Below are 14,407 nucleotides of genomic sequence, written 5' to 3' on the forward strand. Positions count from 1 at the left end.
CTGTCCCTTCTACTCTCTAAAAATCAGAGGAAAGAATATCCTCGGATGAGGATTACCAAAAGAACAACAGAAAACCCCACATACTAAGACACCTTCATGTTCCTCACAAGAATCAACCTGGGAAGACTCTTCTACTTCAGTGGCTGAAATGTCTTTCAGAGATATGAGAGGTGGAAAACGAAGTGTGGAAGAGGAACTGTACTGCGGAAACCAAAGAATTCAAGGAAACCAGTCATTCGTCGCTTGCTGAATTTAGAACAGAGCCCAACAGAGAGCTCCACAGAGAGTGCACACAGCCCCCATCACAGAAGGAAAGCACCGTGGGAGCCAGAGGAACAGGGAGCTTCCGTTTCGGCAGAGCACCAGCTGCCACAGCTGCAGCTGTATCAGACACAAGCACGGGCAGAGCTATCTTCTGCTTTCCCCAGGGTAAAGCGCTGACTAAAAATTTTCTTCTTTTATCTTTCTTTTGTGTTTTGTTTTTAACAAAAGGGAAACAAGTCATGCTTATAAAGCCCATTCTACTCCAGAAGCCATGCAGAAGTCCTCCGTGGTAAGCAGCCTTCAGGATTCACAAAGGACCTGGCTGGCCCTCCTCCAGGGTCCTCATCTGTAAACAAGGGCTGGGCTCACACTATCTCTCACAGGATGCTGTGCTAGGAATACAAATCAAAATGGCATGCAAGGTCTTTCCTCATCAAGAAAAACAACACTGATCCCTCAGTCTTCTAGCTGCTGGATTTTTAAAAAATATTCTTACTGATTTCAGAGAGGAAGGAAGACAGGGAGAGAAATAGAAACATCAATGGTGAGAGAGAATCATTGATTGGCTGCCTCCTGCACACCCCCTACTGGAGATCAAGCCCGCATCCTGGGCACATGACCTGATGGGGAATCAAACTGGGTCCTCCTGATTCATGGGTCAATGCTCAACCACTGAGCTACACAGGCTGGGCTAGCTGTTAGTTTTTTGATAGTCAATCCAAGAAATGAACCCCAATGGAAGCAGATAACACTCTGAGTGCAAGGATTCTGGTGTGGCATTAGACCAATGGTCAGCAAACTGTGGCTCTTTGGCCCCTTGAGTTTTTAGCAAAGGCCAGCTTAGGAATACCATAATTAAGTTAATAACAATTTACCTACCTATATACTTGAAGTTTAAAAAACCTGACTCTCAAAAGAAATTTCAATCGTGGTACTGCTGATATTTGGTTCTGTTGACTAATGAGTTTGCCAGCCACTGCATTAGACCACCACCGCCATCTAGCTGCTTGCTGAGTATCACTTATTCCTGCACCAGAAATAAAAACTGAGAAGAAGAAAAAAGGGCTTTTTTTTTTTTTTTTTACAGCATCCCAAGACCTAAGGATATCCATGAGACCTTGGAAAAAGCAAAAGCAAATGCCCAGCGATAGAGAACTCCTGCTCAGGATTGGAAAGTCCAGGCTGAGCTGGATTGCTACTGTTCCAACCTCAGAAAAGTTCATTTGAATCAAAACAGCAGGGTCTGAGGCCAAGCGAGAAAAGCCCTCAGCTGTTGATCTACTGCTGGGTAGTCACATCTCTCCTCACTTGACAGAAGCTACCTCTCAAAACCGTCTCTCTCTTCCAAAACAACCGCACTCCCAGTAGGACAAACTCAAGGAACCCAGTGTTTTTCCATTTGATTTTCCTTTCCTCTCCCTTTTCTCTTTCTGGGGAAAAAAGTCTTTTCCACGATGATATGTTAAACTTGGGTAAAAGCGTGCTTATTGCCTTCAAGCTTCCCTGAGCTGCCATACCGGTGTGCAGTCAAGAGCAAGAGTAACAACCTTCAGGTTTTCCAAATGGGGAACTTCCCAGATCGGAATTCACTGGGCAAAGACATAAAGATAGTTCTGGGGACAGACTGGTTGCCTACTGTTAGGTCCACTAACAAGGGCTCTTTACAAAACAAACTGCTTCCTGCCAAGCACCAGTGTACCAGAAAGGCCATCTTACACAGAGAATGCAGAAGCCCATGCCAGTCCGTTGGATCAAACATTCAGCTTTATGAACCTCGTAAGCTTTCTTTTCTCTCATCATAAAAATACCATGAACTCACACTGGCTCCGCCACCCACCCTACACAGAAACTATTACCATAGCCTCCTCAGCAATGGTGACGTCTCTGTCTAGAAAATAGTGGATGGGGGTGGGGGGGCGGGGAGGAAAGGATACAAAAGCTCCAATGATGAAAATGGGGCTGAAAACGTGCTTCTGGAAGGTGAACAGCGCCAGGCCCATGTAGGAGAAGATGAAATTCTCTGCCAAGAAGTGTAACACCTCAAAGAGCTGCAGGGAGAGGGAAAGGAAGCATGAAACCCTCGGATCCTCTCCCCTCATAGTCACAGGGAACTGGTGAGGTCCCAGGGCTCTGGCTCACCTGCTTCGTCCGACTTCTGGATTCCACCGACAGATTGTTGTAGGTGTAATGGGCTTGTGTGATTCCACAGAAAAGGACGGCCACAACACCTAGCACGAGAGGTGTTATTTAAATTTTTTAAAAAGCAAAGGAACAAATACATATCTATCAACAAGTGAATCTGAAAGTCAAGTGGATTAAAAGTCTGAGGAACAGAATAAACTGGTGAATAGAATAGACTCAGGGACATAGAATGGGAGGGGATTGATAATTCTCAGAGGGAAAGGGGTGTCTGTGTGGGGGGTTCGGGAAGAGACTGGACAAAAATCATATACCTATGGATGAGGACAGTGGGGGTGGGGGGGAGGTAAGGGCAGAGGGTGGAGTGGGGAACAAGTGGAGGGGAACTTTGGGGGGGGGAGAAACAATTTTAATAATCTGAACAATAAAGATTTATTTAAGAAAAAAAAGAATTCTGCCCTTCCGTCAAGCTCCCAGATACAGCGAGGGGAATGGTGGCCCGAGGGGAGAGAACACCCACCTGTGAACCCGCAGGCCTCTGCCAGGAGGAAGGTGCTCCAGGACATCAGGAAGAAGAGCGCGGTCTCCAGCAGGGGGAAGCAGTGCAGCTTGGTGAACTTGGTCACGTCAGCCCGCGTCAAGGAACGCATCACCGGAAACAAGTACCAGTGTCACCAAGAACCACATCCTATTAGCCCAGGGTGCTCTTCCTAAGGGCTGTCCTTTCCCCTCCACTCTTCTTTTGGGGTCCCACAGGGGCTGCTTGCTTTTTAAAGGAATAGAAATCAAGCTTTCCAGTAGAAGAGAGATTACCAAGGGCTGAGAAAGGAGGAGGGTGTTGCTTAAGGAGTACACAGTTTCTGTTGGGAATGATGGCAAAGTTCTGGAAGTAAATACTGAGGAGAGTTACCCAACACTGTGGTTGTACTTAATGCCACTGAAATGTACACTTAACGTGGTTATAAGGGCACATTTTATGTTATATACATTTGACCACAATTTTTTAAAAATGAGTAATATCAAATCCCAAACACCATCGAGTTGAACGCTTAAAAGGGTGAATTGCACAGTTTGAATTTTATCTCAGGAAAGCAGTTTTTGTTTTGAAATTAAGTTAAAGAAACCGGAAATGTGTTTTCTGTGCCCCTCGCAATGCATATGGTTCTGAAAGGCACAGTTATGGCCTGAGGTGTCTGTCGGATTAGATCTGACAGTGGTGGGAGTGCCTAGGGATGGCTTGGGAAGATCAGGCTATGAGACTTTGACCTCTGCAGGACAGAGCTAAGCCTAGAGTTACACCACAAACATTTCCTCATAACCTTAGCTAGGCACTCAACTGTCATATGTTTTTATTGATTTCACAGAGAGGAAGGGAGAGGGAGAAGACTATTGGAAGCATCAATGATGAGAGAGAATCATTGACCAGCTGCCTCCTGCATGCCCCACACTGGGGATCAAGCCCACACCCCAGGCATGTGCCCTGACTGGGAATTGAACCATGACTTCCTGGTTCATGGGTCAACGTTCAACCACTGAGCCACGCCAGCTGGGCCCAACTGTCATATTTTACCAAAGTGACATTTCAGAGCGCCTAAACCCCATCGGAACAATAGATTTAAGATTCATTTCTGGAAGGAAGAACTGACAACTTTCTTTTTGCAAGTGTAGTATATCACACAATCATGCCCAGGCAGGGGCAGAAAGTACAAAAAGGATATTAGAGCGGTCACAACACCAGTCACAGCTCCCATGGTAAAAGAGCCACTAAATATACCTAGAAAAATGCCAACCGACTTGAAAAAGGCAGCAGCATCAAAGGCGTGAGTGTTCAGCCCTGCTGGCTGGTAGGCAACAATAGACCTGGAGTTTGAAAAGAAGACAAAGTTTTCAAAGAGCTGGCTTTACACCATGGTACCTCAAACATCAACAAACATAGGTAGCAACAGTCCGCCAGGCACTCCCTATGGTGTCTTCATTGAACTTAGTCTGCAGTCACCATGCTCCACGGGTACAGCACTCTGATTGCTGACAACTGGACAAAGCGATATGACATTATCAATGAAGCTGAGAACCCTCCTTTAGAAAAACACCCAATTCAATCATCGAACACTTTGAAGACAGGCCTCTGAGCATTCAGGAAGCCAATCTCTTCCCCAGGCAGACACAGCATTACTTACGAGGACAGCACGATGGCAACGGCATCATTGAGGACGCTTTCTCCAAACAGAAGTGCATAGAGGTCCACATCGGCATGTAACTCGTTAAATATCGCCAGCACAGTCACTAAAAAGTGAGCAAAAGCACATCCGTTAGTTTCTGCCTCTAACCTTAAGCCATCGATGACAAGTTTATAGAAGCAATTCCTTTTTAAAAAATATATTTTATTGATTTTTTAGAGAGAGGAAGAGAGAGGGATAGAGAGTTAGAAACATCGATGAGAGAGAAACATCGTCCAGCTGCCTCCTGCACACCCCGTACTGGGGATGTGCCCGCAACCAAGGCACATGCCCTTGACCGGAATCGAACCTGGGACCTTTCAGTCCGCAGGCTGACGCTCTATCCACTGAGCCAAACCAGTTTGGGCTATAGAAGCAATTCTTATGTTCGGTGGGACAGGGAAGTTTGGAGTCACAGGTGTGTTGTCTGTCTCTGGAAGAAGTGAGAATGGCAAGCTTCCTAATCAGGATGAGTTGTGCGATGATGCTCGGTTATTGTAACACCGCACTGAAACACTGCCCTTTCCTCTGGAATCCCATCACACTTTGAAACAACCTCTATCACAGAACTTTAAAATACATAATCACAATTGCCCGGCCAGCGTGGCTCAGTGGTTGAGCGTTGACCTATGAACCAGGAGGTCAGGGTTTGATTCCCAGTCAGGGCACATGCCTGGTTATGGGCTAGATCCCCAGTAAGGGTCATGCAGGAGGCAGGTGATCTATGATTCGCTCTTATCATTGATGTTCCTCTCTTTCCCTCTCCCTTCGTCTCTGAAATCAATAAAAATATATTTTAAAAAATACATAATCAGAATGAGTATGATTCGGCTCTACCATTGGGCAGAAACCCTATGTTATTGACCACTGTGCTCCCAGAGCCCAGCAGAGGGTCAAAGAGCAAGAGAAGGATGTAATGATGGTTTTTAAAATAAGTCTTTGTTTAGGACAGACTAATTACACTTCTCATAGTCTCCATGTTTTTTAAATGTTTAAAAACCAGTCTCCAGCCGAAAGCAGTTTGGCTCAGTGGTAGAGCGTCGGTCTGCAGACTGAAGGGTCCCGGGTTCAATTCCGGTCAAGGGCATGTACCTTGGTTGCGGGCACATCCCCAATAGGGAGTGTGCAAGAGGCAGCTGGTCGATGTTTCTCTCTCATCGACATTTCTAGCTCTCTATCTCTCTCCCTTCCTTTCTGTAAAAAATCAATAAAATATATATATTTTTAAAAATCAGTCTTCAGACCAGCAGTTCTCAAGCTTTTGGCTTTAGGACACCTTCACACTCTAAAAAGTCACTGAGGTCCCAAAAGAGCTTTAGTTTTCTAAGCTACCAATATATTCTGCATTGAGTAAAGCAGAAAAAAATGTATTAATTCAAAATTACTGCTAATAATAAACCTATTATATGATTACATATTTTAATAGAAAGTATATTTTCCAAAGCAAAAAAAAAAAAAAATAGTGAGAAGAGAGCCATTGTTTTATATTTTTTTCACACCTTTTAAAATCTTGATTAATGTAAGGCAGATGGTTCTTATCTCTGTTTCTGCATTTGATCAAAAGATAGTCAATATCACACGTTATATAGCCTCAGGAAAACCCCAATTCACTGTATACTTATTAAAGAATGAAAGTTAACATGACTAAAAATGTATTACTATTATTATTAAACTAGAGGCCTGGTGCATGAAATTCTTGCATGGGTAGGGTCCCTAGGCCTGGCCTGTGATCAGGGCCGATCAGCGCCTTCTGGCTGCCGGCTGGGGCCTTCTTTCATTCCACGCCGCCCCCTGGTGGTCAGCACACAACATAGCGAATGATCAAACTCCAGTCTCCCAGTTGAACTCCCCAGGAGACACTTTGCATATTAGCCTTTTATAGATAATGATAGATAGATGATAGATAGATATAGATAGATAGATAGATAGATAGATAGATAGATAGATAGATAGATAGATCAGTGTTGATTTTAAGGGGTTTGGACTTTCTCAACTTTGGTTCCATTGACATTTTGCACTAGAACATTCTTTGTTGTGGGGGGCTGCCTTGTGCATTGTGGGACATTTAACAGCATCCCTGGCCTCTCCACTCAGGATAGAGTAGCACTGTGCACTGAGCATCTGGATGCCTGATTGTAGTAGGAGCCTGGGCACCAGCTCAGGACTATTAGCCAAGATAAACAGCTATTTGTTTAAGCTGGTGTTGCCAGGTTTCTCTGTTATTTGCAGCCAAAAGCATTACAAACTGATGTAATTATAAAAAATAAACCAAACAAACGTTTAGCTTAGTGAATTATAAGCCAACTACTCATGTAACCATCCTCTCATTCAAGAAATGGAACTTAGCCAGCTCCACAGAACTCCCCCGTATGCTCCATCCCAATCTTAAACTCTTCCTTCACTCAAAGGTAACCATTAACCTGATTTTACAATAATCGCTTCCTTTCGTTTCCTTATAGTTTGACCACCCAATGTATATTCCCTGACACTATCGTTTGGTTTTGCCCATTTTAAAATTTATTTTTTAAAAGATGTATTTTTTAAACATCTCCTTCACTTCATGGGTCCCCCCTCCATTCCTTTTGGCTGACTCTCTTTTCATGATGTCCTCTCATTTTTAAATTTTCTAATCATGGTATACACAGTTCTTTCATAGTTTCTATCATTTTTAAAAAATTTCCTTTAGGTTCCGTTGAAATAGTAATAAAGTGTTGTCTGCTTTGGGACCCTATTTTTTTGGTATGTCTCCACTTTCTGTAACTTTACTATTCAGAATGATTAACTGCATTTTTCTTATAATATTGTAAGTTTGCATGAAGCTCAACCTCAATCCATTTCTGCACCTCATATTAAGTCAGGGGTAGAAGGCCCAGAGTAGATTTCCTTGTTTCATGGCTCTGGGGCTCCCTCTTCTGGTTTTACATTGAAGTATTAAATACATGGCCTTTGGGTGTAGCCACATCCCCAGCACTCAGATCTACTTAATCTGCTCTCCTCCTCCGCTAGTATCTTAGCTTTCTTTCTCCTTCAAAGCCATGGTCCTAGCAGTTCATGTATAGGGAGTGGCTTGCAGATAGATCTTCCCTGGGTATTTTCTGAGAGCCCTGGGAGCCCAGGTCCCTCCAGAAGTCTCACGCCTCCTCTAGTCTCCTTGACGGCACCCACCAACTGAAGCCTGTCCCTCCCAGTTTTATTGTTGTTCTTTAATATGCCTATGATGTTGTTTACTCCCAGTGGGAACTTCTCATTTTGAGTGTGAATGCTTGTGGGAAATCTCTGGGTTCCCTGACAGTTAAAAATGACCAGCAACCCCTTCTTCTCCCCTCTACTTCCTCAGCACAGTTGGTGCTTCTAGTTCTAAGTCTCACTGCTGCTGATGGTTTTACCCCACCAATGGAGAGTAGTTAATTCATGAGGCTACTCTGTCAGGTAGTTGTGCAATGAGGGTACACACATCCAGTCTGTTAAAGGTTTGACTAGAACAAAAAGATGATAATAGAGAACTGAATCATCTCTGCCTGGCTGTCTTTCGGCTGGGATGTCAGTCTCCTCCAACTTTTAGACTTGGACTGGAACTAGCATTGGCTTTCCTGGTTCTTAGGATTTAGGACTGCTGATATTGGGACTTCTCAGCCTCCATAATTGCATGAGCTAGTTCTTTATAATTTCTCAATCTCAATCTCTCTCTCTCTCTCTCTCTCTCTCTCTCTCTCTCTCTCTCTCTCACACACACACACACACACACACACACACACACACACCCCGCATACATCTCCTATTTATTCTGTTTGCCTGAAGAACCCCAACTAATACAAAACTCTACTAGCTTATCATTACAGCTGATCCTTAAACAACATGGGGGTTGGGATGCTGACCCCCTTGCACAGTCAAAACTCCATTTAATTTTTGTCTCCCTAAAAACTTAGTTTTCCCTCAGTATTCATGGGGAATTGGTTCCAAGACCCCGTGTGGATATCCGAATCCAAAGATGCTCAAATCCCCCATATGAAATGGGGTAGCTCAATGTCTTCCACATCAGCAGACTCCCAACTGTGGATTGAAAACAGTACAAGTATTTATTGGAAAAAACCACATGTAAGTGGACCCATGCAGTTCAAACCTGTGTTGTTCCAGGGCCAACTGTATATAACAAAAGAATTGTCTTGTTTTTAACCCAATATTAAAGAAAAGTTAACAACGATAACAATTATTAAGGATTCACCATGAAGCAGGCACTATTCTAAACATTTGACCATCTCGCTTAGTCCTCATAAAAGCCTGTTGGTAGCACTATCATTTCCCCCAACTTAGAGAAAATAAACCAGGCCTTGTATAATGGGCCACCTTCTACTGCAATATCAAAATTTCTAAGCTTGGCCAGTGTTGCTCAATGGTTGACCATCGACCCATGAACCAGGAAGGTCACAGTTCAATTCCCAGTCAGGGCACATGCCCAGGTTGTGGGCTCAGTCCCAAGTAGGGGTCATGCAGGAGGCAGCCGATCAATGATACTCTCTCATCATTAATGTTTCTCTCTCTCCCTCACCCTTCCTCTTTGAAATTAATTAAAAACACATATTTTTTAAAAATTTCCTAAAACCTCAGCAGTTGAACCCAAGAATAGTTTTATCCATTATTCATACAACATGTCCACTGAGTGTTGGCACTGGAGACCTCTGTTCACTTCAGTCACTCAGGGACTCAAGGCTGATGGAGGTTAATCTCCACAAACAAACGCAGGGCTGACAGCCCAGGAGATCTGGGTCCCAGGACTTTATGAGTCAGGGTCCTGGCAGGAAACAGATGGCACACCCTCAAATTGAGCAATTTGAGGAGTGTTTAATAAGGGATTATTTATAGAAGTGTGGGGAGAGTACAGGAAAGCCACAAGGGAGAGGGCAGTACTTGAGGCTAAAACAGGGAGCTTTATACCATCATTAGGCTGAAAGGGACCAGAGAAGGAGTGATTGTCAGAACCAGGAACTCCACAGAGATGGTCACCTGACAGAAGCTATGACCTGACAGAGGCATCCAACACAGCCACCAATAGCTATGAGAACTTAGCACACAGCAAAGTCTAAAGATTTTAGCCAAGTGAGGATTTGAACTACATGATTTTCGAAAGCTCTTCTGCATATAAATACTATTTTCCTGAAATACTACAGTTACCAGTAGTTAAAAAAATATAGTTAACTCATATATCCATGACAATGAAGGCTAGCTTGCATAATTAATAACAATTAACATTTATATAGCACTGATCTGAATCTGACTGCTCTTAATTGATTTCTCATTCTTCCCACCAATCACCTTATAAAACAGGATAGAGCCTGGCCAGTGTGAGTCAGTGGTTGTGTGTTGACCCATGAACCAAGAGGTTACAGGATCCATTATCTGTCAGGGACACATGCCTGGGCTGTGGGCTCGATCCCCAATAGGGGACGTGTAGGAGGCAGCCGATCAATAATTCTCTCTCATCATTGATGTTTCTATCTCTCTATCCCTCTCCCTTCCTCTGTCTCTAAAATCAATAAAAACATATTTTAAAAATATATTTTATTGATTTTTTTACAGAGTCGAAGGGAGAGGGATAGAAAGTTAGAAATATGGATGAGAGAGAAACATCAATCAGCTACCTCCTGAACACCATGTATCTTGGATGTGCCCTCAACCAAGATACATGCCCTTGATAGGAATCGAACCTGGGACCCTCCAGTCCACAGGCCGACACTTTATCCACTGAGCCAAACCGGTCAGAGCAAAAACATATTTTTATTTTTTAAAATATATTTTATTGATTTTTTTACAGAAAGGAAGGGAGAGGGATAGTCAGAAACATCGATCAGCTGCTTCCTACACACTCCTCACTGGGGATGTGCCCACAACCAAGGTACATGCCCTTGACCGAATCGAACCTGGGACCATTGAGTCCGCAGGCCAATGCTCTATCCACTGACCCAAACAGGTCAGGGCTAAAAAAAAAAAAAAAAAAAAAAAAAAAAAAAAAAAAAAAAAAAAAAAAAAAAACCCACAAATAAACCCCACATATTTTTAAAAGAAAAAAACAAACAAAAAACAAGACAGGAACTCTGCCAATCTCCCCTCTCTTACCCCCACCCCGCCAAGCCCAGCCAATATTAGGAATATGAGTGCTAACACCAGGAAGATGAGGGGGGATGGAAGACTGGGTAAGTGACTTCTAAAATGGGGAGTAAACAGACTCTTCCACCCCCAGCAGGACCATTGGAATCAGAGAACAGGGTCACATCAGCCATTTCCAATTGGATAAGAACAGAGAAATTACAATGAACTGACTGCTGACTGCTGGTACAGCTATCTAAAAAGCACTGGGGGGAAATAATAAAATAGCAGATAGAGGAAGAAGGAAATATTAAGAGTCCTAATTTGTTCATTCAACTAACTTTCCCTGAACACTTCATCTGTGTACTAAAGAGCACTTAGCACTTGCGAACATTCAGTACAGAGAGGTAAGTATTGTGTACAAAGTACACGACTTAAAAGCTGTGGGAGCAAGTAACTGAGAGAGTGAGGGAAGAAGAACTAGGCAGGTGGCAGATTTGAACTGAGTCAAAAAGAATAAATGAAATACTAACCAGCCCTGGCTGCTTTGAGTCAGTGGATAGAGCATCAGCCTGTGGACTATAGGGTCCCAGGTTCGATTCTGGTCAAGGGCACATGCCCAAGATGTGAGCTCCATCCCCAGTTGGGGGTGTGCAGGAGGCAGCCAATCAATGACTCTCATCATTGATGTTTCTCTCTCTCTCTCTCTCTCCCTCTCTTTTCCTCTCTGAAATCAATAAAAATATACTTTAAAAAAGAAATACTGACCAGCCTGAGGGATGCCACTAGAGAATTACACTTTGACAATACCAATCATAGATTTTGAAACCTGTGAGTAGGCTTGATTGACTCGAAGGGTATAAAAGTGACAGAATTAAAATGAGAGGAGTCACTTCATAGGAAGGACTAACATTCATTTTCTTTGGAAGCTACCTAAGAATACACTATGGATTGGAAATTTCATTTTCTTTCCTGAATTGTGGATCCATCTAAAGTAGCAGTCCACAAAGATGGCATATGGCATCCACGACACGTAACCACAGAATGGAGAGGGCTCCTGGTCACAGAGCAACTTCCACCATTCCACACATGTGGTATCTATCCTCTTCAACAGGAAGACCAAAGACTGCTGCTATTATTTTCTACCAAAGACACAAACAAGAGTGCTTCAACCAACCAACTCTTCAATATAGTGTTTGGAATCAAATATGGTGATAAGAGAGTCAATGGTTGGGGAGCGTTGAGATTTTTTAGAACTACATAACTGTCTAGAGCTGTGCTACCCACGTGTGGCTATTTAAATTTAAATTACTTAACAAAATAAAATTTAAAATTCAGTTCTTCAATTGCACTATCACATTTCAAAAAGCCACATGTGACTACTGGCTACCACAATGGACTGGGAAGGTCACACAAAGGTCCATGGGAGACCACTGATCTAGAGGACCCCCAAGAGGCACGGTAAAGTAGCAGGGAAATTTAGTATCTTTAAGATCATTACTGTCCAGAATGTAAGAGGACATAGTAGACCTCTCCATCCCCACTATTAGGACAGGATCAGCTTTTCCTCCGAAATTTCTTTCCCTAAAGTGTACCCTCAATAGTTGACATTCAAGGAAGGAATAGCTGTAACTATTTTATGCAAACTGATTTAATTATGGGTTCTGACTTGGAGTAGAGAGGTTGTCTTGTTTTATTCTGCTTGTTTGTTTTTGAGCTGCAGGGGAGGAAAGACGTATAATAAGAACTGGTATAACTTGTACAAATTGGTTCAACTAATTCTAGACTTGAAAAATACAAGGTGAGAAATTTATGTATAAGAATACATCACCATGTGAAGTCATGCAGGAACACTGCACGAAAGGAGTTTACAAATTAAATTACATTCACTACAGGTATCGTGTACATTTCACTAAGAATAACTGTTATTTAAACCAAATGACATGTTTCCTGAAAGGTAAAAGCACAGCACTGAAAAAGAAGGTAGTCTATGTGTAAAAATTATGAACAAATTGGACATTCTCAAATGAAAGACAAAAAGTTTGTACAGGTGAAAGCAATCTAAGTGTCCATTGGCAGATGGAGGGCTAAACAAAATGTGGTATATCCATAAAATGGGATATTATTTGAGCTTTAAATGGAAAATCTGGTACATGCTATAACACGGATGAACCTTGAAAATGTTATGCGTAGTAAAATAAGCCAGTTTTCAAAAAGACAAATACTGCATGCCTCCACGTATATGAGGCCCTTAGAGTAGTCAGACTCACAGAAACAGAAAGTAGAATGGTGATTTGTCAGGGACTGGGGGATGGGAAATGGAGAGTTGTTTAATAGGAAGTGTTGAGTTTCAGTTTTACAAGATGAGAAAGCTCTGGAGGTTGGTTAGATAACAATGTGAATACACAACACTACTGACTTGTACACTTAAAAATAGTTAAAATGGTATATTTTGTTCTATGCTTTATCACAATTAATTATAATAATAATAATAGGGAAAAGTCATCTCTGTTAGACCACTTAGTGGTCTCTTTCTCCACCATTCCACGTTAATACTACAGTCTCCCTACTGCAACAAAAGTTTATGATCACTCTGAACTTTTTAAGATTTAAATAATGAGATGTCATAATGAAAATGCCAAATATGCAAATACCTGGGTCAGTGGCAGAGATAATTGCTCCAAAAAAGAGACAGTCCGTGTAGTAAAATTTATCCGAAAGCTGTCCCACCATCTTCATGAGCTTCACCACACCATACATGAGATTTCTGTAAGGAGGGAAGACACACTATGTCAGAGAGAAAATTAAAGAGAACTCTCCTAAATCAGTAACCGAGCAAATATGCAAGCAGAGTAGTACTAGAATATTGTACTTCAAGAGAGAGTCATGAAAACATCAGGCAGCTGCTGTGGTTGGACACTTACCAGGAACATGTGCAATACGACTTTGGCACCAAGTAATTGTTTGCAGTTAATGTCATCTTGCTGAAACATCTGAACATCCCATTTTTTTAAAGTTGTGCTTATTTACAACTATAAAGTATGCTCCTCAATTAGCAACAAAGGCATCTTAAGCAATTGAGTAACAGAGAAGAAAGAGAAAGAACCCTGCATAATGTGTAATAAATTGCCATAAAACTCACAGGACTCTAAGATAGTGTGTTTAAAGTCATGGAAATGAGTGGACTGGATGAAGCTGGAGAGGGGGGAAAAATGAGTTAGCTACAAAGATTCAAGTGATCAATCTTTCCTGCCAAGAATTATTTCAAAGAAGGGAAAAGAGGCAAAACTCTCTAAAGATCCAATTAAAATATCAGTGTACTCATTGGCATATCTGGCATCCCATTCGTTGCATGGGTTTGGCAGGCCAGCAAGAGCCTCCTTATGCTACAGAATGTGCAGCCCAAGAGGGACCACCAAGTTCAGTATTACATTTCCTACAGGATAGCTTACAAATTAGGATGAGTGAGGAGTGTTAAAAGGCTTAGTACATTTCTCTCTCTCTCCCTCTCTCTCTCTCTCTCTCTCTCTCTCTCTCTCTCTCTCTCTCTCTCTCTGTGTGTGTGTGTGTGTGTGTGTGTGTGTGCGCGCGCGCGCGCGCGCGCGCGCGCGCGCGCGGCACAGCAGCTGCAGGAAATATGGGAATAAAAATAACCACAGAATAGATTCATTGTACTACACAGCCAATCCTCTGATAATAAAATTCTT

At 42.5% G+C, this 14,407-nt stretch overlaps 1 protein-coding gene across 2 annotated transcripts in view; it reads right to left on the reverse strand.

The window, feature by feature from the left end:
- SLC9A7 (solute carrier family 9 member A7) overlaps positions 1-14,407 on the reverse strand; it is a 106,511-nt gene that overhangs the window by 36,276 nt on the left and 55,828 nt on the right. For both annotated transcript variants that reach the window (XM_084870581.1, XM_084870580.1), the window contains exons 5-10: positions 13,355-13,467; positions 4,581-4,686; positions 4,122-4,263; positions 2,924-3,029; positions 2,404-2,492; positions 2,199-2,312 (exon numbers count right to left, since the gene is read on the reverse strand). In XM_084870581.1, coding sequence (XP_084726707.1) covers positions 2,199-2,312; positions 2,404-2,492; positions 2,924-3,029; positions 4,122-4,263; positions 4,581-4,686; positions 13,355-13,467 — 670 coding nt within the window. The remainder of the gene's footprint in view (positions 1-2,198; positions 2,313-2,403; positions 2,493-2,923; positions 3,030-4,121; positions 4,264-4,580; positions 4,687-13,354; positions 13,468-14,407) is intronic.

This window comes from Pipistrellus hanaki (genome assembly GCF_964339955.1).
Source record: "Pipistrellus hanaki genome assembly, chromosome: X".
Classification (NCBI taxonomy): domain Eukaryota; kingdom Metazoa; phylum Chordata; class Mammalia; order Chiroptera; family Vespertilionidae; genus Pipistrellus; species Pipistrellus hanaki.